This window comes from Eublepharis macularius, chromosome 12 (genome assembly GCF_028583425.1).
Source record: "Eublepharis macularius isolate TG4126 chromosome 12, MPM_Emac_v1.0, whole genome shotgun sequence".
In the NCBI taxonomy this organism is placed as follows: Eukaryota; Metazoa; Chordata; class Lepidosauria; order Squamata; family Eublepharidae; genus Eublepharis; species Eublepharis macularius.
Genome location: NC_072801.1, coordinates 45562350 through 45589086, shown reverse-complemented (window position 1 = coordinate 45589086; position 26737 = coordinate 45562350). Strand labels below are relative to the sequence as shown.

The 26737-nt window shown below is 46.6% G+C and overlaps 1 protein-coding gene across 2 annotated transcripts in view; it reads left to right on the top strand.

The window, feature by feature from the left end:
• The first annotated feature begins 210 nt into the window (after nucleotides 1-210).
• Nucleotides 211-26737, top strand: part of PPP1R9B (protein phosphatase 1 regulatory subunit 9B) — a 69739-nt gene continuing 43212 nt past the window's right edge. For both annotated transcript variants that reach the window (XR_008597956.1, XM_054992910.1), the window contains exon 1: nucleotides 211-2011. Coding sequence is in view for 1 of the 2 variants with exons in the window: in XM_054992910.1 (XP_054848885.1) it covers nucleotides 602-2011 (1410 nt within the window). In the remaining variant the exon portion in view is untranslated. The remainder of the gene's footprint in view (nucleotides 2012-26737) is intronic.

Genomic DNA, 26737 nt, shown 5'->3' with positions numbered 1-26737 from the left:
CAGTAGGGTTTTTTCCCCCTCTGTTGTATGCTGGGAGGGGAAGCGAGAGAGGAAGAACGTGTCCCTGCCCCTTTCGCTTCCTTTCCTGGCACCGCAGAAAGAGGCTGGACCAACAGCCCGATCGCTTTAAGACCCAGCGGGATTTTTTTTCCCCCTCTCTGCTCCCCCCATCTGATTTTTCTTGCCTTTTTTTTTTTTTTAGCCTGTGCTGTTTGCAGAAGAGCTTAGTCTCCATCATCGAGGCTGCAAAGAAAAAAGAGGAGCGGGGAGAAAAGAGAGGAGGAGGAGGAGGAGGAGGAAAGGGGTGCACACGAGGTGGATCGCAGCCGATCAGCCGGCCGGAGTGGGCCCGAGCGCACCGCAGCCCTCCGGGGGCTCTGCCTGCCGCCGGTAAGCGCCCCGGACGCCCCCTTTCCCTTCCTTTCCTCCGCCCCCGCTGACCACATTTCTCCCCCGACACAATGCAAGGCGTCTGGTAGCGCTCCGGCCTCCCTCGCGATGTGAGTCCAGTGCAGGAGGCGGCCAGGCGGGAGAGGCATCGGCAGGGGAGGGACGAGGGGGGGCTATGTGGTGTCCGCGACACCCGGGGATCTGCTGAACCATGATGAAGACCGAGCCCCATTCCAGTCCCGGCGGCAGCAGCAGTGGCAGCAGCGGCGGCGGCGGCAACGGCAGTGGCTTAAGGAGTGCCTCCCCTCACCGGAACGCCTACGAAGCCGGCATCCAAGCCCTGAAAGCCACAAAGGATGCCCTTGGCAACCCTGACAGCGAGGAGGCCAAGAAAGCGGCCCGCAACAAGAAGTATGGCTCCAACGTCCACCGGATCAAGAACATGTTTCTGCAGATGGGGACGGCGGCCCCGCCGGGCGAGGGGGCGGTGGACCTGTCCAAGATGAAGGAGAAGCCCGTCCGCTTGTCCTTGCCCCGGGCCAGCAGCCTGAATGAGAATGTGGACCACAGCGCCTTGCTGAAGCTGGGCACCAGCGTGTCCGAACGGGTCAGCCGCTTCGACTCCAAGCCGGACAAGCCTCTCTCCAAGCTCCAGGAGACCCGCAAGATCTTCGAGAGGAGCCTTCAGGAGAAGGAGACCACCAACAAGCTGCTCCTGAGGAAGGAGAGGGCTGGCTTTCAGGACAGGAAGCTGGACGTGGTGGTCAGGTTCAACGGCAGCACCGAATCGTTGGACAAGCTGGACACTGAGGCCGTCTCGCCCACTGTCAGCCAGCTCAGCGCTGTCTTTGAGAAGGCCGACCTGAGGAACAACTTGCACAAGCCCCCTGGCAAAGTCGGGCCCCTCAACTCTAAGATTGTCAGCAAGAGGTCCAGGGTTTTCCTCCCGGCTCCCGAAGGGGCCAAGGTGGAAGGACGGGGTAGCGATGGGCCTGTCCTCCAAGTAAGGGGCAGGCTACCAGAGGCTGACAAAAACCAGACCAAACTTCCTGCCGGCGGCCCAGCAGTTGTCAAACAGGGTGACAAGGACAATAACGTGGGCCTGCGTCCCCAAAAGGTCCAAGAGGTGCGGAAGATAAAGCCTGTGGAAGTGGAGGAGAGCGGGGATTCGGAGCAGGAATTTGAGGCAGCAGAGGTGGCGGTGGCGGCCGCTGAGGAGCTCAGCAAGGCCTCCAAAGGGTCTGACACCACCAGGGCCGAAGTGATCCAGGCGGAGGTCACTGTGCATGCGGCCTTGGAAAATGGTGGACAGGCTGGTGAGAGACACCTAGAGACTCCAAACCCACTGGCAGATGCTTACACTGAGGTCAAGGCTGAGGGACCAGAGGAGAATGACCTGGGTGATGAGTCTAAGAAGGAGGACTTCTCTGAGGCTGACTTTGTGGACATTAGTGCCTACAGCGGGCTGGGGGAGGACTCGGGAGGTAGTGGGCTGGATGAAGATGAGGATGCCGACGGACTGTATGCACCAGAATCCAGCTGCCTGGAGATCCCTGGGCTGTCGGAGGAGGAAGAGCCTGCCCCCAACCGCAAGATCCACTTCAGCACAGCCCCCATCCAGGTAGGCCTTTTGGTGTAATGTCACTAGCAGCCCAGACAACTGGACTTTGACAGGAAGGGTTGTACATAAGAGCAGGAGCTGAGTTACCCCTTGGAGTTGTCGTATTTCCCCTGAGAAAGGGGAGAAGTAAAACTTCCCGAACAAAATCTATCCTAGGATCTTCCCACTTTGACTCAGAAACAGCTGCTGAAGGGGTAAAATTATGTCTGGGCTGTACCACCAGGTAGGAACTCACGTGATGGAATGCTTCTGACTTCCCTGACTAACTGATTTCCCTGCACTTAGATACCTAAACCAGGGAGAAAGATTCTAACATAGTCTGTTCTCTGGCTTGCTAGCTTGCTATGTACAGAGTTTATTTCTTAATGAAAGATTACTGAGTCACGACAAGTCCATAGTCTGAAATGGAGCACTGAAGGCACAGGTTTACCACCAAATCTGCTGTTGATGAGAACTCGGCCTATCTTGCTAGACAAGGAGAGCTATCTTCTTCTGTTCTGTCCTCAGTAGAATTTCCTGTTTAGGCCTCGATTTTGCAAGGCCTGTGACAAATTCGTACCTTTACTGACGAGGCCTAGATAGACTAACAGGAAGGGAGTTGTGTTTTGTCTGTATTTCGTTTCTCTGCACACCAAAAATGCATCCACAGAAGGGACGAGGCAGCTTGCTTGAGAAGAGCACCCACAATGTCCCTCCACAAAAAAACCTGGTGGAGGGGGTAGGCCTGGCTTTTGACAGAACTGGGCTTCACGTTGAGGCTGGGATTTGAGCCCATGAATCAAAGGAATGGAGACCTGTGCAAATATGTGTTTGATAGCAGCAGAGCAGCCAATGTCATATCAGACAGTGCCAGCATTTTGAGGCCCCCTCCCTGCTTCCTTTTTGATTTCTAGTGCAAAATCCAGAAAAAGAGGGGAAAGGGTGGGGGTTGCAAGAGATGGTTCCCCCACCCTCCACCTGACAATAGGACAGCTGGAGAGATGCTGAGGTGGGTTGATTTTGTCAAAAAAGAGGCCTTTCTCCATCCCTGCCTCTTTTCTCTCTGAAAGGCGTTGCTTTTATGAAATGCTGGAGGCGAGGGAGGGAGTATTAATGAATCCATTTACAGCTGGCTGGTGGTAGTAAAGGGAATAGCACATCTGATGCAAATCTCGGTCTTCTATACAGCCATCCCACCTCGACTGGGGGCTGCACATCTCCTGGAAAAGAAAAAAAGATGTCTGTGACACAAATTAGGAAGAGATCCTCAGTGGCCATCTGTTCTTCTCCAGCCCTTCCCCCTACCTTCTGCCCTAGCGGAGCAGATTGGCTACCTTTCCCCAGATACTTTGCAAGGATCAAAGACACCCTGGACACAATTCCCAAGAGTTAGTTCTGAAGGACCAGTTGCCAAGAGGAACACAGACCTGAAAGCTCTCCATCTTCCCCAGGTGAAAAGGCAACAAGAAGAGAAAAAAATCGGGGTGGGGGCTATAGGTTTGTAGATCTCCAAGGAAACTCATGTTCACCCAGTTAAATCTATCCATGATAATATTCTACACATATTTGCTCATATTGCCTGTCAATCCCCTTCTAGCCTATGTGATATAGTAGTGGCAAAGATGCTGGGATTTTAGCCTAGGACAGCTAGGATTAATCCCTGCTCTGCCACAAAGCTTGTCTTGTTACCTTGAATTTACCATTGTTTTTCAACTTAGCCTACCTCCCAAGATTGATCTGAGGATTAAAGAGGGCAGCATGCACCAAGCTCCTTGGAGGAAGGACCGGGATGCCAATGTAATCTATAAATAAAGAGATTAGAATGTGTGTTAGTATGCCACAAAGCAGATGACGGGAACCAACAAGGCGCCCCAGGCCAAAGGTTACATTTCCTTGACCTTTTGACACACTTCCATTCTCCTGGTAAACAATCTTGGATGCCCCAGAGGAAGAGGCAGCATCCCTCATTTCCCATTAAGCAAGATTGGCTTAATGCTTATAGATTCCCAGGAGGCAGACTTCCATACAGGGCTCACAAAACATTAATGTATTTATTTGAGTAAACCGTTTCTACTTGCAATTTGCAGGCGGGAGGGTCAGGTTTTTAAGAGCCTGGGATTATTTAAATGCACGTACATGCTTGTCACTGCCACCTCATGCACGGCCTGAAATTTACATGCGTACCTGTAGGCTTCCGGGTAGTGATGACGACACGGTTGGGTAGCAGGTGGTTGTTCCGCTTTGCTTTGTAGATATTTAGGGGAAAAGAGAAAACACAAACAGGTTGGCCCTGGGTGATGTCCAGGGCATCGAGAGCTGCCAGTGTCAGTGACAGGATGCTAGGTGGTGGGTGTGCTCTTCCTTTTAGAGAGATTGGGTGGGTGTTGTGCCAAATGGAAGGCACAGTATATGTCATATTTAAGGGAAAGCTGCCCTAGCTCATGGGTTGGATCCTGACAGCTTTCCTACTCATCCCATTCCTCTTCTCACTGCATCTACCTCCCACACAGCATTTGTCCACTTGGATCCAATGATCCCCAGCGTAGTCCTTTTTGTGATCCCTCATTCACCAGTAGAAAAGTAGACAGGATCCAATCCCGTATTTGCTTATGACTCTGAAAGTTGGGCTTGATTTGCCTTCCTCTGCGTACACATCTCTTGGCTAATTGGCTAGAGCTGCCAGAAATGCCGGTGTTGTGTTCACCATTCCTCATCGGTTGTAGGTTGGGAGTGGGTTTGTTGGCATCTGGAGGCTGTTACTCTGGAAGAAGCACCTTTAGGTTCCAGCCTCTATGAGTCTAGAACACCTTCCCCACATGCTTAGGTGTTGCTGGTGGTGGGTGCTGCACCTATTCCATATGAAACAGGAGGTACAACAGAGCTTGCAGGATAAGGCCATCTCCAAGAATGTGTATCTCCTGCATGTCTCTGCCATGGGCCAAGTGTGCAGATGCTTGAATACAGTCCCAGAAGGCAGAAGCAGAGTCTGGCTGAAGGAATGATGCCGTGTTTGGTTTCTTTCTTCAGCTAGTTAGCTAACCATGGTTAGAGTCGAGGCTATATGAAGCCCCAGACATCCTTCGGAAGTCATGGTGGCAAAATGTTTATAGTGCTGTACCAGGATCTGGGAGACCTGGGTTTGAGTTCCCACTCTGCCATGGAAGCTTACCAGATAACCTTGGACTAGTCACTATCTTTTTGTCTAACCTACCTCACAGGGTTGTTGATGTACATAAAATGGAGGTGGTCAGAACTGGGGTATACCTCTCTCACTTCCTTAAAGGAAGACTGGGATAAAATGGTAATCAATGGAGAGAGAGAGAAAGAATTAATTTCTTTACTGGAGGGCATATTATCTACATTAGGTAAGCGGGGTGGTGCACAGAACCAGTGACTGATCTCTAAAAGAGTTGCTGGGTTTCAAATCTGCTCGAAAATCCTGTCCTTTGGTCCCAGGTTTGTGGCTGTAATTATCAGTAGCGGAGAACTATAATTATAGCCCGCCTTTCCCACTGAGACTCGAGGCAGATTACATAGTGCAGATGATGCTATCAATAGGATGAGACATCTGATAAACCATCTAATAGGTCTAGAATTACAGAAATCTGAAATGATGAAGGAGTCTCTTTGTTTAGTTCAACTGGCTTTCTTTATGAGTCTCTAGTATAGATAAAAGTATGGGTCATGATTCTATGATTGTTTGCATAGTTCAAGGACAACCCATTTATGCTGGGCTGTTCAGTCAAAACAAGACCTCCCAGGCAATTCCTGCCGAAATGTGCTCAGAAGCAGAAAGCATGGCATGGCATGGTTGGGCTGTCCGTCATAGCCAGCCTTGTGTTAACCTACTGGTCATGTGTCAATGAAAAGGGAGATAATGTATCTCCATGGAGTGTGATGCTGATGCTAGAACTACTGTGCAAAAAAGCATGACTGTGTTTAGGGGGCTTCCAGATAGGGCTGCTTTACAATGGCTTTTTTTTTTTAGTTTAAGAGACAAGTTAGAGCTTGCTGTTAGAAGGAAATAGTTATTTTGTGTTTTGTTCACTGTGTACTATTTCGTCTTTAAGAGAGTCTGTTTCACCCTCTGTGGGAATGTGGAGAATTCCTAAAGCAATAGCACGCCAGGGCCAAAAATGACTTTCAAAGTTAAACAAGTTCAAGACCCATCAGAATAGTGGAAGGTATTAACAAACAGCATTGGTTCCAGCTGAGCACTGTCGAGTTCAGTTACCTGTGCTTATTTGTACCTGCAGAAATGTCACATTATTTTTACCCTGCAAGAGAAACAGCCTGGTGTCTTGAGATGTAAACCGAAAGGAAAAGCTGTCTTTAAATTCTTTTTGCTGCAGCTTTGACTGTAGAAAGAGGAAGCTTCTCTCACTCTCTCTCTGTGACACAGACCTACATGGTCAAATCAACACCACTGATCAATTAGAGGGGCAAAGTTTAATCTCTGATTAAAGCCCTAGTTGAAGAAGGTGCTGATTAAATCAATTTAATTGTTCCAAATCAACCCTCATTCCAAAATATCATCTTACCATGAAGATCCTGATTGGCTCTTTGGATTGCTGATGGGAGGACATGATACAGGTTTATAAAATTATGCACAGGGTAGAGAGAGTAGAGAGAGATAACATTTTCTTCTCTCAAAATGTTAGAATGGGAGAGCATCCATTGAAGCTGATTGGCACTAGATTCAGGATGGACAAAAGGAAACACTTGTTACATGACAAGTGATTAAGATGTGGAATTCACTGTCAGAGGATGTCGTGAAGGCCACAGACATAGACCGCTTTGAAAGGGGATTAGATAAAGTTCTATCAGTAGAGTTCCCCGGTGACTGCTGGTGGTGGGCAAACTCCCAGGGGTTTGCCTCCTTATGCACTGACCTGCCAGTGGTCCGTGGGAGGTGGCAAGCTCCCGGAGGTTGCCTGTCACTGGCAGGCACCCCAGGAATGTGCACCGTACGTGCTCCCAAGAGGTGCAATGACGCTAATTGGCCCCGCATGCAGCGCGGGAGCACTCCCGTAGCTGGCACGACAATGGCACTTCCGGGGGTGGTGTCATCATGCAGGTGCCGGAGCATGCGTGCAAAGCATGTGCACGAAGAAGACCTCACTGCCAGCACAAGGTAAGTGCCAGGTTCCCCCCCCACCACCACCACCAGCAGAAGGGTATAGGGACCTGGCAACTCTTATCTATCAGTAGCTACCAACCATGGTGACTAAAGGGAACGTCCACATTCAAACGCAGTAAACCTCTGAATACCACTGCCAGGTGGCAACATCAGGGGAAGGCCTCGGCCTCTATCTCTTGTTGTTGGCCCTCCCGAGTAACTAGTTGTATGAGACGAGGTCGGCCACTTGTCTGATCTTATAAAAAAAAACCCTTAAGTTTGACTTTAAAAAAAACCCTCACTAAAAACAAGTTCTTGGGCAGAATTTCAAATGACACGATAAACATCTAAAGCCGCTCATGGGTTAGAGCATTCTACCAGGAGGAAGAAAGGTTACGTTCACTTCTCCTCAACCTGTATAAACTGTATTTCAGTGACCTTCCCCTCTTGGTTGGCAAGCCCAGTGTTTGGGGGGAGAGGGAATGACACAGAGCCAGCGATGCATAGTGGTTAGAACACTAGGTAGTCTGGAATGGCACTCCCTGGATCATACTGTAATCATTTGTATTTGCAAGAGCTCTTTGAAGATGCTCTACCTTGGGTGAAGGAGGACATGATAAACTCTAGAGGCCCTCCAAACCGGGTAGGCCCTTAGATAAAAAATGCCTCCAAAAGTGGGATGTATATTGAGATTTCAGCACATTTATTTATATTTTATTGATTTAGATATTGATACCCTACTTTTCTCCCCAATAGGGTCTCTAAGCAGCTTATAACATAGTAAGTCTCAAAGGCGCGGTTGTAACTGACAGGCAGGGTACTGGTAGTACAGGTAGGAAGATCATGCAGTGTGGAGGTGGCAACAAGTACAAAACAAAGGGACCAAGATCAAGATTGGAGGTGTGCAGCCAAATAATATTTTATAGAGGGTGTAAGAGCATGAATAATCTGCCCTCAGGGGAGCCTATATTTTTTGCAAGAGTCACTAATCTTGGCAAGCCTTGAGCCATTATGTATGCAGGATCACAACAGGCAGCCTCTTCACTGAATGAGCCAATGACACCTATTGAGAGACGGAACTGAATGATCTGCCTCTCCCCATGGAGGCTGATAGGAAGAATAGTAAACCGTCCAGAGATGCAGCGGGCAGCCTCCTTTGTGGGCAACTACTTGGAGCTCATGGGGGCCTTTCATTTATTTAATTAGCCACCTTTTCGCACAGTTCTGTTGAAGCACACAGGTTGGGGAATTTCTGCTTTACCAGTTTCTGATCAGTTACATGGCTTGGGGCTGCACTTAAAAAGAACCTGCAAGCCAAAGAGGGAAGTTCATCTGCTGACCTGAACTGACAGTTTTTATCTGTAGATCACTCCCCCTCCCCCCTCAAAAGAGGAAGGAATCATGCAGCAGAAGTGAGTATTGCAAGAAGTGGGGGATACAGCGAAGGGAAGTAGTCTACTCTCGTGTTGCAGATCATTTTTTTGGATTTTTTACTTCACCTTTCTTTCAAGGAACTCAGAAATGGCTATATGGCCCCTTCCCCTTTTATCCTTACATTGACCCTGCAAGGTAGGTTGAGTTGACAGACAATAACTGTTCAAGGTCACCCAGTACATATGGCAGAGTGTGGGTTTGAACCTGCGCCTCATCCATCAAGTGCTTCAGCTCTTACACCACACTGTAACATCCGATGGACAAACTAGTCCCCCTCAGAGAACAGAGAGTGTGTGGTCAGAAGGTCAGAATAAGATCCTGGAGATCCAGTATCAAATCCTGCCTCTTTCATGAGGCTTAGTGGGTGAACTTGGGTCAGTCTTTCAGCCTAATCTACCTCACAGGCAAGGCTAGTTGTGTGGCCAGCCACCCACGTGACTGCTTGGGGTGGCACAATGAGGAGGCAGTTGATGCTCCATAGGGGCTTGGTGTGCTTCTGGCAATTGACAGTGTGGGAGGCCAGAGACATCACCTCATGAGTCTTTGCAGCACATTGTCAATAATAAAATATTAAATATGGCTGGAATGATCTATCCACATCCTCAAGATCTGAGAATGTAATAGACTTTGCATTACCAAAAGTCCCTCCTCGGATAATGCATGAATCTGTCATAAATGTTTTGTCTTTAAATGTGGATTAAAAAAATTAAGCCTACTCCAACTTCAAGCAGTGTTAAAATTAATATATTTCATTTATATGTAGAGATTCCCCTTTTCTTCCCAGAGGAAGACTCAAAGTGGATCACATCAATCCCCCCTTCTCCATTTTACGCTCACAACAACCCTGGGAGTAAGTGGGAGGCTTTCCTTTGATGCCTGGGAGGGAAGGAAAGGCCTGAGGTACCAGCTGTAGGCTGGTGCACTGATGTCACTTCTGGTTTAAACTGGAAGTGATAACAGGCGCTCTAGTATTCCACAAAGACTCTGTGGTAAAACCATAGAGTTTTAAAGAAACACCAGATTGTGATTCACTGATATCATTCTGGGTACACAGGAAGTGATGCCAGTGTGTCTCTGGCAACTTGTTGATGGCAATATCACGCCCCCTCCCCCTCCCCAAAGGTAAGTATGTCACCAATTGCCTGGATCAATTTACTGAACAAGAGTCACTGCTCCCATTTGCAAGAGAACTCTGGGAGAACTGTACATACTTCTGGGCCTCTGGCAGGCCAGCATCAAGGGCAAAGTGTGAGCCATAGCATGCTGCTATCAAGTGATAGCCCAGCCATGGCAGGATAAGGTGCATTCAGATGGTTTGTTTGGTGTCCTGGTAGATGAGCAAGGATACCCCCTGGACAGCCTCTTTTGTCTGTCTGTATGAGCTTGTTTATTATTTTTACTCAGGGAGTCTGTTACCGTATCTCTGGGAGGATGACAAGATGCTAATTAAAAGTAGCAGTTATACTAGTGACTCTAAATTTTAAATATTCCCCCCTCTTTCTGCCAGCACACATGCGCCATTAGTCCCCCTCCCCTCCATAACATCTGTCCCATGAGAAATGTCTTTTTACACACTTGAGCTAGGACTCTGGCAGGCCTCCAGGAGAACAAAATTCTAGAAATGTAGAACAGCTGCCAAGAACGCAGTCGTGGGCTTGTTGCGTTTGAACGTATGGCATTGCATCATGACCAGTGCTCATCAGGGCATCATGTACTGAAAGGTGGGAGAGGGTACATGAGCAGTAATCTATCCAGATGAGTATTTTGTTGTTGCATCCAATGTTGCTCTATAGTGCTGACTGCTGAGTGGCAGCCATATCCTGTCACTTAAGGTAGGAGTCAGAGACTTCCTCTTTTGCTGATGCTTCTTTTAAAAAAAGAAACTACCAACAGCCTAAACAGGAGATTGTGGAGAGCTAGAAGCTTGGCCCGTTGCAGAAGACCAGATGGTCATGTAGTCTTTTGCAGTGGGTCAAATAAATCCCCCATGTAGACTGTTTCTGTTTGGGGTATCAGCATAGGAGAGGGGAGGCTGGGGCTCCTTTTGCTTTGGACTTTGTTCCTGATCAAGAGTGGGAATAGTATGTGCAGGAAAAGAAGAGAACATGCAGCTAGCATATAACTGTGATAGAGTTCACACAGGTTCAGGGTCCCCAACCCTGTTAACTCTGTTTTGTGGAAATTAACCTGGACAGGAAAGGACCATGCGATCTGACTGTCAATGCCAAGCACAAGCTGATAGTTATATGATGGCATGCATTGCTTGAGAAAAATGAATTATGTTGTTTGATACTCTTGATATCAGCAGGGAAATTTAGTAGTGAAGAAAGATCAAGGCAGAATTAAGTAGTTTCTGTCCTTGGTGGCTGTGCAGTAGCTTTAATTCTGAGAGGTGTTACAGATAGCCATGTAGTGGGAGATGTCAAGTGAAAGGGTTACAGGGCCAGTGTAGTGTAGTGGTTAGACTGTTGGACTAGGATCTAGGGTTCAAATCCCCGTGCTGCTATGAAGTTTTCTTAGTGACCTTGGGCTAATCACACACTCTCTCAGCTGAGCCTTCCTTGCAAGGTTGTTGTGAGGATAAAATGGGGAGGGAGAGTTGTGCATGTCAATGTGCACTCCTTGGAGGAAGGGTGGGATAAAAACATGATGTTACTGCAAGTTGCAGCATGCAGTGCTACCGAAATGGATGGGCCAGCAGGCTGACTCAGTACAAGGCAGCTTCATGTGTTCAAGGCCATGAGATCTTTCAGGGTCAGGCTAAATGAGATGCTGGGCGTTCAGTGTTAGGAAACTCTGAGCACCTGTCCTTTGTAAATGTCTGCCATGCCGGTCTCTGATTTGTTTTGGGAACCACGGTGCAGAGTGGAGGGATGGTTTGACATTTTCCCCTGCTCTGGTTTTTGGTCAAAAGCCAGGGAGCATCATAAGGCAAGTGCTTCTGATTTTTGGAAGGGTCCCCAGGAAAGTGGGGTGTGCATATTTTGAGTTTTGTAGAGCCCCCCTTTTTTGCTGGACAAATAACCATATAAAGTATTAGCTTGGTGGGTCTTCAGGGCAAAAGACATTTATTGCCTGCTGTCAGTATCTTAGCCACAAAGCCTCAAAGGCTCTTAGCCACAATGACTAAATGGAACCTCCATGTTTGGAGGCAGTGAGCCTCTGAATACCTATGCTGGGAAGTAACAGCAAGGGGGAGCAATGCCTTCATGTCTTGCTTGTGGGCTTCAAACACATTGTGCTAGTAAGTGTAGGAAACAGGATCCTAGAGTAAGTGGACCTTTGGTCTGATCCAGCAGGCTGCTCTTAAGTTCTCTTAGCAAATCCTCCTGATAGGGCAATTCTTAAAATTGCGGGCAGGCTTGAGGCTGACGTAAGAAAGGATATCTCTGAGCATATGCAGAGTGCCTCTCTTGCAAGAAGTAATTGTAGTTGCCACTACCCCTTTCACTGGGACTTCGGTGCAGAGGGCAGGTACATGTTGTGGCATCTCCCTGTTATTGCCTTTTGAGCTATTCTGGTTCCAGCAAGAGAGGGAGACCTTGAGTGCTTTCAAGAGAGCAGAAAGGAATATACATAAACAGAATGAAGAAATGATGCCCTACAAAATGAGAAACGTCAAATGCAGAATTCAGAATCACTTTTTTAAAATACAGTTTTGGGGAGGATTTGTTGCTTTGAAAATGTGTTAAGCTGAGCAGCTTTTCTTGGCTTGATTTCAGCAAGCTTTAAGCAGGTACTCTCATTAGGATTCCGCTCTTAAATATTGTCAAGTACTAATTACCACTGCATGTTATCTATCAAATGCCATCAGATATATTTTTTAAAAAGGCCATGTCAGCTATTGCTATCAAATATTAGACATATTGCATTCCAGCCATGAAGTCCTGCCAAATATGATCTAGCAGTGGCTTTTGGGCAGTCGTCTGAACAGCCGTGGATTTGCTGGAAGCTTATCAGGGGATCTTTAAGGAGAAGTTCATTAATGTTGGTCAGCTTTGCCTGAATGACAGCTGGTCTACCATTACTAATCTCCCTTCTGCTGCAGTATGCCACCTCAAGGAAATGTTTGTATGTGTTCTAGGGCATATTTCAAGTTCACAGTGAGTGGTATAGTGTTTAGAACAGGGGACCACTACTTGGTGCCTGTGGGTGCCATGTTACCTGCCAACACCTTTCCTGGCACCTTACAGTTGTTTTTAGAAAGTGAGTGGGGCCAGGGTGGGACATTTGCCCAGCGGGCCTTCTCATTGGCCATTGGAGATCTGATTGGCTGTGCAGATTAAAATAATGTTGTTTTGATGGCAGCTGCCACTACAGTGTTGATTTATTCTCTTTCTCACTTCTTTTTCCCAGTGTATTAAAAAAATACTTCTTTTTTATCCTGCACTTGGGCTTCCTCTGTGTGTATGTGTGTGGCTCTGCAGTGGCCATTTGTGATTGTACCCACCACTGTGTATCAGAATTCCAAAGGTGCCCACAGGATCAAAAGTTTGGGGACCCTTGGGTTAGAATGTCTCCAGGGTTGTTGTAGGGATAAATGGAGGAAAGGAGAACCACATATGCCACCTTAAGCTTGTGAGAAGAAAGGCAGGATAAAAATAAGATTCACAGGAGAAATGGCCCAGCAATGGCCCTCATGAACTGAGTATCTACTCTACAGTATGCCTTAGAATCCTCTGCAACATTCTGATGGTTCTTTAGCAGAAAAGTCAATGTAGAAAAGGGATTTTGTGGAACTAGCAAGTTTATAAAACCCTTGTATACCAGCCCCCCATACTGTGACATACTAAATACCCACTGCACATCTGCTCTCTAGTATTATCTGATGTCATCTGTCGAACAAGGAAATAAAAATATAATCAGGTGTCAAACGAGTTGGTGAATATTCAGGACCAGTGTACAATAAGCATTTTTTTGGCGATGTGTAGTGGGGAGACTGGCAGTAGCACATAACAGGAATGCATGCTACCCAGGATGTTCTTGATACATGCAGTCCTCATGTTGTCTGAACAGGGGCAGTGTGTATATTTTTCATACATGTACAGTTTGGTACATATGGAACAGACCCCTGGAAAATCCAGTGGTCACAGTTTGCATGTGTATGTGCATGCAGAATAGGTGTCTTGCCTCTGGCCAGACATGTTGACTGTGAATACAGGAGGGATCTACAAAAGATTGACAGCCTCCTGGTACGTTCGGACAATAACATCTGAAGAGGGCTATGGTGGTTGGAGTGTCAGGCTGGGACTTGGGATCAAACCCCTGCTCAGCCATGCATCCCAGTGAATGACCTTCGGCCACTCATTCTCTCTCAGCCTCAGCCACCTCAGGGGGGTGTTGTAAAAACAAAACACAGGAAAGAATCATGCATACCACTCAGAACACTTTTGGAGGAAGGATGGAATAAACATATATAGACAGATTCAGGGAGCAGCTGGAGAAAAGCAAGGCACAGAGACTGCAACTGAGAATTTTGTGTTAGCAAGTTCATTTCAGCTCTAGTTGACATTCCCTTATCCATGTTGGCAACAGGGACTTTGGAACTTTGCTCCCCCCTCCAGCCATGACCCCTTAGAGTATTTTGGGCTGTACGGTTTGTTAGAGTGGTGTTATTGTCTTGCCTTCAGCCCCCCGCTGCTATAATCTTTCCGTACCCCCTTCCCAGAAGAGGAAATGCTTGGTGGTCTCTGTTTTCAGGCTGTCGGGCCATCTGCTCACCCTCTCTCCAGAGCATCAGGTGGACTTCATGTGCAGAGGATGAGATAAACGAGCAAATTATTAGACAATGCTTTTATTTTGCACCAACTAAATGCAGGACAAAGTCTTTTTGTGTGACACAAATCTGCTCTCTCTGCCTCCCTTGAACAACCAGGCCTACTTGCTGCTCCGCTGAGATGTGCCAGATGGTAAAGATTTGTGAACGAAGAAGAGTTTGCCCTATGAGCGTAGAGATGGGAGCCCCAGGTTTGCAGAGTGCCTGGCCACAGGATCTGGTACCTGCCTCCAAACTGAGGGTGAGGAGTCACAGTGATTGGAACAGGCAAATGGTCCGTTCAGCAGTGCAGCATTCTCAAGTTGTTGGGAATATAGGGGAACAGTTGCCAGTCTAGACCCAAAAGATCATGGTCTGAAGAGGTATCTGAATCAGGCCTGCCCAGAGTCATTTGGAATTAAGTGATGACGGGTAGTGATCCTGCACTTTGGGATCCACAAAGCTGAGCTGGTTGAACAGTGGCATGGAACTAACCATCCCCAGACTTCATGGAGTAGGACTTCCCCACTTCCTTGAATTAGTAGAACTCACTGAACCCCCTTCCTTGAAACTTCATTCAGAGGGAATCAGTGGATCTTTAGGAACATCATAGGGGCCAAGTAGGGATCTACAGTGGAAAGGCAGAATCGGCCAAAATTGCCACTCTCCCATCTTGGGCTCATGGAAATGCTGTTCTGTTGGAGGAACTGTATGGTTGGATACATGACAGTGGCATCAAGAAGGGGGCGCCACCTGAGGCTACAGCCCTGCCTGCCACCCTTTGCCTCCGCTGCCGTCTCCATTGCCCCCTTCAGGAGCTGAAGCAGATAATGTTCCTTACCCTAGGTGCCTTTAAACATAGCAGCGAAGCCATGCATGCCTAATAGCATTTTCTAAGCTGTCACTTTTTGTGAGACTTTGTGCATGAGCAGCACATTGCACATGTGTAGCAAGTCACACTATTTAAAGATGGCTGGGGAACAAGGCAACAAGGATTATTAGGTGTTCTGACTCCTGGGGGGCAGGGATGGGAATGGTGCCGAGAGGTTAGGGGTGGAGTCAGCAGCTTCCCAGAATTCACTGCCTCACTTCATTGGAGAGCTAGAAGGACCAGCAAGTATATCTGTACTACACTGCAGTTTGCATTTGGTTGCTAGTAGTGTTCAATTATGGATAGTTTCGAGCTCGCCAGAGAATCCAGGTAGACAGTTTAGGAGCAGACAGCAGCTATTACTGACCTCATGCTGGCCAGAAATGGAGGGATAATGGAACACCTTTTCCCCATGGCAGCCTCCTCTAGTCTGTATTCCCTTATACAACATAATATAGGATAGCTGCTACTTTTTTTCTCAGCTTGAGGGCCATGTGAAAAAGAACCCCTGTGGAAGTAGCACATAATCCCCATGCACTGAAAGGGAGAGCTTGCTTGATGAAGGCGATATGGTAGGGGATAACCCCACATTTGCAAAGACAAGGAAACCATGTCCCTTTAAAAAGACACAATCTCCATAAGCAGGAATCTCACATGCTGCTCCATATGATCCATACCCATAGAAGTCAGCTTTATCTTATTACCATTAATTTATATCATGCTTTCAGTGTTCCGGGTGCTTTACAGTGTACTAGAAAGATCCCTGCCTGATGAGACAGCAATCTCCAATTTGACCCAAGGGGGATGAAGGCGGTTTTAATTTGGGACGGTATGCACTCATTTCAGCTGTGCGGGCAGGGCTTCGTAAGACGTTGTGTGAAAGGTTTCCCCCATGTGTAGTGCGTGAGTTGACACTTGAGGCCCCAGTGTCCCCAGTGACTCAGAGGATGGCCTTTATGAGGTCTCGCAGGTAGGGTTGCCAGCCTCCTGGGGGTGGCTGGAGATCTCCCGGAATTACAACTGATCTCCAGGTGACAGAGGTCAGTTCTCCTGGAGAAAATGGCTGCTTTGGAGGGTGGACTCTATGGTATTATACTCCATTGAGGTCCCTCTCCCAAACCTGCCCCCCTCCAGATTCTACCCACCAAATCTCCAGGAATTTCCCAACCTGGACCTGGCAACCCTACTTGCAGGCCTTCATGGGAACACATCAGAAAGCCCAGTGACCCATCCCCTTGTGACACCTCAGTTCTCAGAAGAAAGCATAATATGTGCTGGCTCTGCAAGGGCTGTCTTCTGGTTCAAGGGGGTGTGCCTGCCCTTCCTCAGAACACAACCCATGCTCCCAGTTTGGCATGGAAGTATTTAAAGAGGCAGGGAAGGCCCTACAATAAGGTATAATGAAGCCGCTAGGTGTAACCTCTATGGGGGCTGCACAGGGGGCAGATTTTTCCGGTGGTATTAAGGAGGGATTGAGTGGGAAGCAGAGCAGTGGTGACCTTGGGGGGCATCACCTGTCAGAAAGTTCTCTTACAGAATGTATCACCAGAGAGCTGTACAAGGGAAGGGACTGTGGTAAACATATGACTTGCATGCAGAAGGCCCCAGGTTCAAACCTGGGCACCTCCACATAAAAGATCTCCGGTAGAAGATGTTAAGAAAGTCCTTTTTCTACCCAAGAGTGGTGGTCAGGGACTGGCAGAAGAGGCAGTACTGAACTTCATGGGTCTGACTCTAAATGGCTGCTTTCTGTGGACATGTTAGAAAAGGGCTTTCATTTATTCAAGTGAAGGAGAACTTCCCTGTGGATCATGGTCTAAAGTAGCGTGGGTAGGGCAGGAGTTGATGGCGTGTTGCCTGAATTTCCTGTCTCCGGCTCCCAAATGTCACAAGCCAGTCTTGATAACAGGAGCTGAGGAAGCCACTGGGAAGAGAAACCGCTTCTTACCTTCTTGTTTTGTGTTGGGGAATTGGTTCCTGCAACAGACGTCATGCAGCTTTCAGCTGGAGGCAGAGCCAGACTTGAATGGAGTAAGTCTTTCTGAAAGGTGGGAAGAAAAGAAAGATCCTGATTTGGGTCTCAGGGCTTAGGCTAACCCAACGGTTAGGCGAAAGGGCAGCAACCCTGATTCAAACAGTGAACATAGGAATAAAATGTCTCTGTTCCTTTGGCAAGGAAGAGGGAAGGAGCAGCAGCTTTTCTGAACCCATTTTTGGGCCTTGGAAATGTGCTGATGAGAATCTTTCCTGTTAACAAAAGGCAGCATTTTTCTATCCTAAAATGCACTACAAAAAAAGGATGTTGCTGTTTAATCTCTAGGTGGAGACGTAGTCTAGAATTACACCTTTGCTGCTGACATATGAAGTGGCGGCACAAATGCCTTTTAAAAAAACTTGTGAATTTTCCTCTGCACCCCCCCCACAGCTGTTTCTACTCCCCAATTGAGCTGTGGGGAAGCATCAGTCAGTGGTAGAGTGCATGCCTTGTATGTGGGGAGGGCATCTTCCCTAGGGTTTCCAGTTGCCTGGAGAAAAACTGTCCAGTCTCTTTAATAGAGGCTGAATGGATGTTATTTCCCTTCATGTCATGAAAAACTTCAATCTCCCATATTCATACTATAAGCCAATATGGTGGTGTTTAGAGTGTCAAACTAGGATTTGGGAGACCCAGGATCGAATCCCCAATCAGTCACGGAAGCTTGCTGGGTAATCTTGGGCCAGTCATTCTCTCTTGGTCTAACACAGGTGGATCGTGGAGTCCCACCTGCTGTGTTATGCACCCCTCTAGAGCTTCCATGTTTTGGAATGCCCTGCATATGCAAGCACACTGCACTTTGCGTCTCGCAGAGCCCAAGAAATGGCAGATGGCAAGGTGAGGACACTCAGCCATGGAGAGGATTATTTTTTAGCACAAGCAGTTTCAGATAGACACCCCCCCCCGAAAACTCCCCCCCCCCCAAGAATTTCCACCAGTTGGTCCCAGATACTCTTTGCATGCTTACAGCATGGAGCTTCTGGTGAGATCATAACTCTGTCTCCTTCTCTTTCTGGCATGTGACGTGGACTTCCTGTTGTGCTCGCAACTCACTGTGTCTCATGCTCATATCGTGGGGTTAAAGGATGAGACGAGTTGAAGACTGTTGGAGTAGACAATACTGGGTTATATCAGACCTAGCATAATGCAGCTTTGTGTGTTTCAAAGGCACCTGAGAATCCCAGGAAAGGGGAAGGGGTTTCAGGAGAGGAGTGGCAGGTGGGTGAGCTCGTACCCCACCCACACTTTTGCAATGCAGCCTTTCCCTTTAGCAGACGAGGGGACGGGGCCTGCTGACTCTCTCTTGTACATTCTTTGTTTCTCTAGGTACCAAATAGATGGTTGGGAATTAGCTGTTACTGTTCAGTCAAAGTTTTGCTGGTTTGCAAAACTACCACCACAAAATACTAAAGACAGCATTTAGGTCACTTCCCTCTACTGCACAAAGCTCTGACCATTTTGCACTCACAAAGCTGCCTTCTCCTGAGTCAATCTGTTGCTCTGTCATGGTCAGTATTGTCTACTCTGATTGTCAATGGCTCCAGGTTTCCAGACAGAGAGAGGTCTTTCACATCACCTACTACCAGATCCTTCTACAGGGAGGTGCCAGGGATCCAACCTGGGACCGTCTGCATGCAGACCAGATGTTCTGCCACCAAACCACATCCCTGCCCCAGTTGGATGTCTTTGAAAGGTCTTTGTCAGCACCTGCTACGTGTAACTCTCTAATGGAGAGGCCAGGGATCAGGACCTTCTACATCAGAAGCAGAAGCTCCACCACTGAACTGTAGCCCCACCCCGTTTATAAAGATCCTAGGCATTTAAAAACCTGTAACCTGCTCTAGTAGTAATGTACCTAGTAATGTAATAAAGACTTTTGGGGCAGCAGCATCAGTTGAGCTCAGCCCCTCAAATCCTCAGCACAACCAAATCCCAAGCTTTCTTCTCAGGGAAGAGCAGGAGAATATTTCCCATCCTTTGTAAGTAAAGTAATTCCCGGGTATGTTCTGGGTGATAAGCTAAATCAGGGCCGTTCAGGAAGCCCATTGATATAACTTAGCATAAAACTTACTGATCACTGACATGATTATTCTGTAGCCTGAACTCTGGTGGTTGCGAGACTTTTATTGGGAAGTGGCACCCATGAGGTCTCACAATAAGGAATAAATAGACACAGAAGCACCCTGCGCAATTGGTTAAGTGCCCTGGCATAAATCTGCACATGGTTCACACTTGGATTACATCTACCTTTTCCTTTCTGTAAAACATCTCTAAAAAGCCCTTTATTCCCATAAGAATCTTTGCCTGCCATTCCGTTCATGTCCTGGTTATTCTAGTTTCCTACCCGCCCTCTCCAATGTACCTTAACTGAAAGATTTGATTTTCTTTTTTCATAATTGATTGGGTACCAAGCCCCATTTGTCTCTAGAGCCATAGATTTCAGACCCCTGTGCCACATTGTGTCTCCCCACACCTAATTACCCATTAATCAGCACCTACAACCTTCCATCCATTTCTGTTTAGAAGAGAAGGGAATTTCTTCACTGTTTGCCTGAAAACTCTGCTCATCGCAGCTGAAGTGTAAAGTCAAGCACACTCTTAAAAAAACACCCTCCCATGTTCAATATGCACATACATTTTCTGAATAAAGCAGCTTCTACATTAAGGATTGAGGTTACTTTTAAAAAAAACCACACATTTTCATTTGGATTAACCAACATCCAATTAAAGGTTCGCAAAGATCTAGCCCAAATTATCACATTACCTGCATACACCTTCTGACATTTCACAGATGTAAATAGCAACACACATATAAAAACACTTTCATACTCCAAATCACTGCTGAAGGCGGTACTCTGCCTCTTGTGCACTGTATTCATTTACTTCATGGCTGCCTCTTTTCCCCTGATTTAAAAGCCAGGAGGGTGTGCTCTTTGGCTTAAAGAGGTACCAGAAGAATGGGATTGCCCTGCAGCAGGTAATCAATCCGTGGTTCCAATGGCTGCTCAGCAGTTGCAGTGTGTGTATCTGTGCACTGCACTGAACCCTAGGGCTCATGCGCACGCATTGGCACTAGAGGTGATTCATCTGCTCCCCCACACTGTGGTTGAATGTCTGGAGACCCTGGGTCAGAACCTTGAAGGATGAATATTCACTCTAAAAATAAACAGGGTTCTTGAAGCACAATTTTATTCCAGCGTAAATTGACATGGATTAGAAACCCCTTTCAGATGTGCCAAGTGAATTCTCGCTATGCAGATGTTTGCGGATCTGCTCAGAGAATTTGAAGAAGTGGGCTGTAGTCCATGAACGCATCTGCCGGAATAAAATTGTATTTGCCTTTAACGGGCTGCAAGATTCCTGTTTATTATCGCTGCAGATAACTAACTCAGCTGTTTATCTAGGATTATTCACACTGAAAATTTTAACAAGATGTCTCTGGAAGATAAACATTGGACAAAATAGGATTTACTTATGACCAGTACTAGGAAATAGTACCTGCCTTTAACTTTTGAGACTAACACTGTAACTCCTGATAGCGAGTTAAGATGGTTAAGCGGGTGTGCTACAAATCAGGGAGTCCTTGGATAAAATTTTACTGACATACTTTACAGGGTTGTTGTATGAGAATGTGTGTGTAGACTAGCGTACTGGCCGTTCTAAAAGAAGTAACTGTTATTTTATTGGGTTGTATCCAATGAGATCTGCCTGCAGAATGGACCTTGAAGAATGTCACCTTCCTGCTTCTCTCTCCAGTTGCGGCCCGATCAGCACCCCCACCCCGTACTGAGGATAAGTCGACCCTCAGGGACAGCAGAGGAGGGAAGTGGGAATCTGCAGTGGGAGGAAGGGATTGGCACTGATCTCTACACTCTTTCCCCCCAAAATGGAAGTGCCCTTAAGTCTTTAGGGCTTTGTAGTTGGCCATTGTCTCCTGAGATAGCATTGCAATCCTCTGCAGAGTTACTCCAGTCTAAGCCTGTTAAAATCAGTGGGTTTAGACTGGGGTAACTCTGCAGAGGATTGCACTGGGAGAAACTAGGAGAACATTGAAGGTTTTCCAAAATATGTTAATTTGTTTATTTATTGAGACTCAAGATGGATTTCACAGTATAAATCAATACATTCAACAGGATGAGACATCCAATAAACAATGCAATAGGATTTGGATTGCAGACACCTGGAATCAAGCAAAGAAAGTGGGATGGCCAGGTACATAAAAGACACGTACCAAGCCACGTGCCCTGCTCCACACCACTCACTGTTGTCATATCCACAGAAGGGTTACTTGAAGACATGTGCACAGGGGATGCAGACATGGGTGGGGAGGGAAGCACTGGGAGACCAGGTGGCGAATGGGGACTTTGTGGCCTCCTTCTTGTTTCGTGTATGAGGTGGGGGAGGCTGTTAAGATGTATAAAACCATTTCTCTTTGTTGCTGGGAAGGGGGGCAGGTGTTCTGCATGAATAAGACAATGAAGGTCATTTGCAAAGAGGAACGGCAACAATTGGAATACTCAGAGGGACAGGAGAGATAAGAAAGTGTAGTGGGGAGGATGAGAAAAAGGTCTCTGTCAAGGACGCTCTGCTTCCTTTTTCCAAACTAAGGGCATATCTGTAATGATGGCCCGTGGCTTTTCTGGAGACACAGAAATGTAAAAAGAAACCACAAAGTGGTTGAGTTAATGAGCCCCTCCACACACTTTGATCCGCCAACAGAAAAAGTTGTGTAGTGGTTAGAGTGTCAGACTAGGATCTGGAGACCCAGCTTCGAATCCCTGCTCTGCCATAGAAGCTTGCTGAGTAGCCTTGGGCCATTGCATCCTCTCAGCCTAACCTACTTCACAGGATTGTTGTGAGGATGAAATGGAGGAGAGAATAATGATGGGTGCCCAGTGGGGAGAAAGGCAATGAAGAAAAGTAAAGTCGGTAAGTAAATGTTTACTTATGAGAGAACCAGTTCAGATGTCATGTGAAATCAAGGCTTAATGAAACTGAGATACTTATACATGGGGACGAGTCCCCATTGTACAATAATTACCACTGGAAATGCAACACTTGGGAAATCCAGTTTGTCTTAATGTGTGTTTTGCATGATGTCTGCATGCAGACAACCTCCAGGCAACAGATGGATGAAAAGGAAACCAGTATTTGTCGAGGAATACTAGGATCAGAAAGGAGATCCATGGACAGTATCCTGCTTTCATGAACCAACCATAGTTAAATTGTTCTCCCATTAAGTATAAAACAAGACAATGTAATTTGATGGTTAGTATAGGCTCTGGGGCTCAAAGCAACAGGGAATTCACACCTTTTATGCACTTTTCACTGAATCCAGTGGAAAATTGTGTAGTGATAAGCTCTGGTTATTGACCCTTGGAAGAAAGGAACTCTGTACATGATCAGAAGCATTTTTTTAAAATTCTGATTTTATATCTCACAGCTGGCATTTAAAACAGATTCTGCATTTAGCCTTGGTCGCTAGTTTATTTTAATGAGAGCTTCTGGCATCCGACCAGCCTTGCAAATCATGCCTTTTAATCTGAAAGCCCTTTTTCCTAAACCCATGTGGTGAGAACTATTTTGAGAATATTGAGGCGGTAAAGACACTCCTCAGATGCACAGAGACCCCCTCTTCTTGGTGAGCGGTCTTGAGTGAAGCCCAGGCACACAAATAGTGCCATTACTTGATGACTCAAATGCAGTTCTGAACAGAACCCATAAATGCGTTTTTGTGTTATCCTTTCCCCCAGTTTATAACAATATTTATGGGGTCGGTTCTCTTTGTAGGAGAGAGTTCTCAAGAGACTTCTGGTGTCTTTGCTATCGGTTTCTTGACAAATGTGCATGCCGTTCTCATGAAACGACAGATTTCCAGAGTAAAGGATGCTCTTGCTGCATCTCAAGTACAACGCTCCCATGATTTGCTTGCCAGGGAGGGAGAAGGGGAATGGCTCTATTAGCTGTGCAAACGGCCAGTAACAGCTGGCTGAGATCAATATCCCCCCACCCGTGTACCTTTTGTCTGGGTTATGTGCAAGACATCTATCAAATCCAGCCCTGCTTCCCCACTCTGTGTCACTTGTGTCATCAGCATGCATGCATCCAATTCAGGCTCAGATGTTTTAGGAAAGGAGCGTACTCCCCTATGAACAAAAGCGGGCATGCAGAAAGGAAATGGAGGGGGTGAAGAAGGTCATGTAGGGGTCACCTGATGGACTATAAAAGAACTCTTCACTTGTCAAAGCACAAGGTCGGCAGTGTTGACATGGGGTGGTGTGTGGAAAGTGTGTGTGTGTGTTTTTAATGTCTCATCAATCCTTGATAAACTAAAGCTACATCTTGCAATGGGAGGCAACTTCTAGCCTCAGCAGGTGACCTTCAAGACGTTGCAGCCTCTGCTTGCAACAAACTGGGAAAAGGATGTGAAATGGATGCCATGATTGCATGCGAGTGCATGCGCGGGGCAGAAGAGGTTGAATGGGAGTAATGATTTGGGTTTCCGCAGGTGTGACATTGTGTGTGTGATTTGGAGGGCAGGTTTTGGTCATTTGGGGTTGGCCCATGATACTGTGGAATACTCTGGTGGGGAAGTGGCCCCTGACTCTGGGGGCTTCATAATACCCGAAAAGGGCCATTGGCTGTTTTTCTTGGTGCTAACTTTTTTGCCTACACTAAAACAACAAGCCTGAAAAGCTCTCACCAAGACAGGATGTGAGACGACCTGAGGGCTTCAGGGAAATTAACACAGTGTGGTGGGCCTTAGTGAGGACCTGCCTCCCAATTCCTGCAGCCCTTTTAGGGAGATCTGATGGTTTCCTTCTTCATTGGGGGAGTAGGGCCGTGACTCAGTAGCTGAGCATCCAGCCCCAGGTGCAGTCCTAAGCATCTTCCGTTAGAGGGGACAGATGTGAAAAGCCTCCACCTGTAGACCCACTTGATGACAGAGTAGACAAGACTGACCTTGATAGACTGAGAGTCTGACTTGGTATAAAGCAGGTTCATGTGCAGCCAGTGGAAAAGGCAAGCAGACAAAGAGCTGTTCTTGGTTGCTTCTCCCTAGCTTTGGACCGCTTTGCCTCCTCTGGAAGTGTTTAAAAATTTTAATCATGTAATGGTCAAGGATGTCTTAGGGTCTGTTTTAGTATCTGATTACATGTGTATTTGTTTTTGGACACTGGCACCTATCTACCGTGGGTCTCTTGGATAAGACAGAATCAAAACCGAGGCCAGTGAATAGCATCTGTTACTGATGAAAAGTCGTTAGCGTCAAATGGGCAAAGCTATGTCTCGATAGGCCGGTTTCTTTTCCTTGTGGGAGACTTGCAAGCTTTCAAACAGCACAAGGGTCTTTTTCAGGATCTTGTATGCTTGTATCAAAGGAGCAAGGCTATTTACTAATGAACACCGTTTAGTCACTTGAGAATACAAACGGATCACACTGATATCTTTAATTAGGCAAATGTCAAGTGTGGGTGTATGCCTGCTTTGAAGGCATTCAGAGTAATGCTTCATCAGACAGCAGGAAAATAACCGGAGAGAACCTCTTGACTGCAGTTTTTCTCAAGGAGGCAGCCAGGAATCACAAAAGGGCAGGGACCCCACCTTTTCCAAAATGCACATCAGAAATGCCCCACTTTCATTATGGGAAGCCAGAATGTGAGTGTAGGTTGAGACACCATGTGTTTCTGACCTGTAGGACATTCGGAAAACATGTCCCTTCTGTTATAGACGCGCCTTCATTCTCAATTGTATAAAGCAAAATGAGGTAGTGTTTGCTAGGGGAGAGGTTCTAGCCACTTCAGAGTGAAAGGAGAGGTAGGGGTGCTGTTGAGGGAGCTTGCACTTGGTATGTTTGCCATCTTTAAACTGTGGAACTCCCTTCCCCTAGAATTTAATTGTAGCCCTTCATTACAGGTCTTCTGCTGTTTTTGAATGACTCGTTTGTTGCGGAAAGCCTTTAAATAGATTTCTATATTATCCTTGGGTTTTGCACAATGGACTGTCTTTTTTGAACATAGTACTATATTGTGCACATTGTAATTTTTATAAGACTCCTTGAGTGTGCTTTATACTCGGAGAAGCGGGGTATAACCTATTTAGAAAAATGAATGGAATGGGTGAGTTGTTCTTGCTGAGTCAAAACTTCTGCAGATAAATGAAGATACCAGTTTTTTTAAAGATCTTCAGGATGGCAGAATGGAAAAGGCGAATCCTGCTCTGCTGAAGAGAAGGATCAAAGTTGTTTTTTCCACAAATATTTTAACAAGCATCTGTGAAACGTCTTCCTATGTGCCAAGTAAAGGCCAATTCAAGATATTTTGTCATCCCCAACAAGGTGCACCCATCGCCTCCTGGGCTTGTACCACTGATAGCTGGGTCCAAGTTAAGAACCAGTGGGTGATACCAGGAAGTAATGCCAGTCTCCTCACCCCCATGTTGCTGATGGCTGGGAGTGACCTGCCTCCCTTGGCCTCCTCCTTACTGTGCCTTTCCAGGAGTTTAACTTTTTGGTTTTCACTTGACTGTGTTTTCTTTGAAATGTGAATGTCAGAATGGGAGAGCTGCTTTTGAATTGCAAAGCCAAGTGGCAGCCAAATGGTTAAATACCTTCTGCCTTCCCTACACAGCCCTAAGTTGAGGCTCCATGAACCTGCACTTTGAGACTCGAGATTTGATTGTCCTGGTGCACAGCAAATGCCCTGGCTATGCAACTATTGTCTAAACAAACCGATCAATAAGGATGAATACATTTTGTCTTACAAACCAGTGTTGTACACATAAGTCATCTGAAGCAGCATCTTCCTTAAAATGCTTTTTTCTCTTTTCTTTCTCTTCTTTTGTTTTTGCAATGTGCTTGCTTTTAGTTTATGGTCTTGATTGCTTAGACTGATATGTAGGGTACATAGTGCCACTTCGCAAAATGACAACATGTCCATTGTGTCCCTTCCCAGTTTCTGATTCGCTGACTGTTTCCTTGTAGAACATAATGGCAAGGGCTGGATAATTGAGCTAGCTTAGAGAAGATATTTGGCCTTTAATAACTGAAGATATTGACACCAATTCATAACCAGCTTGGTAGAACTGGGAAGGTATTTCAAATTAGCAATTTCACAGTGGAGTCTCCCTTTGAAACTTTTTTCCTCCATCTATGCACATTTTTAAGATATGGTACAAAATATCCTGGGAAAATGGAATGTCTTCTTCCCCCCCCCCCCCAAGGCATTCCCATTTTTATTAGCCCATTTGTGTCCACTTATCCTCTTGTGCAGGCAGAGAGAGAAAGAGAGAGAGAGAGCTGTTCAGCCTATGTAAATAACAGAAGGGCATTCTTGGCAGATGAGGGTGTACATCACTTAATGTGCAAATGAATGAACCCTCCATGATACAGCTAATGTTTGGTCTCATGAGAGCATTACTGAAGTAGTTGGAGGGGGGGAACAGTTGGCACAGGGGGGTTGTCACAGGGCTCTCTATGTCTCTGTCCTTGATTGCTGGTGATGAGCTGCTTCAGATTGGGGAGGGGGCTGTCT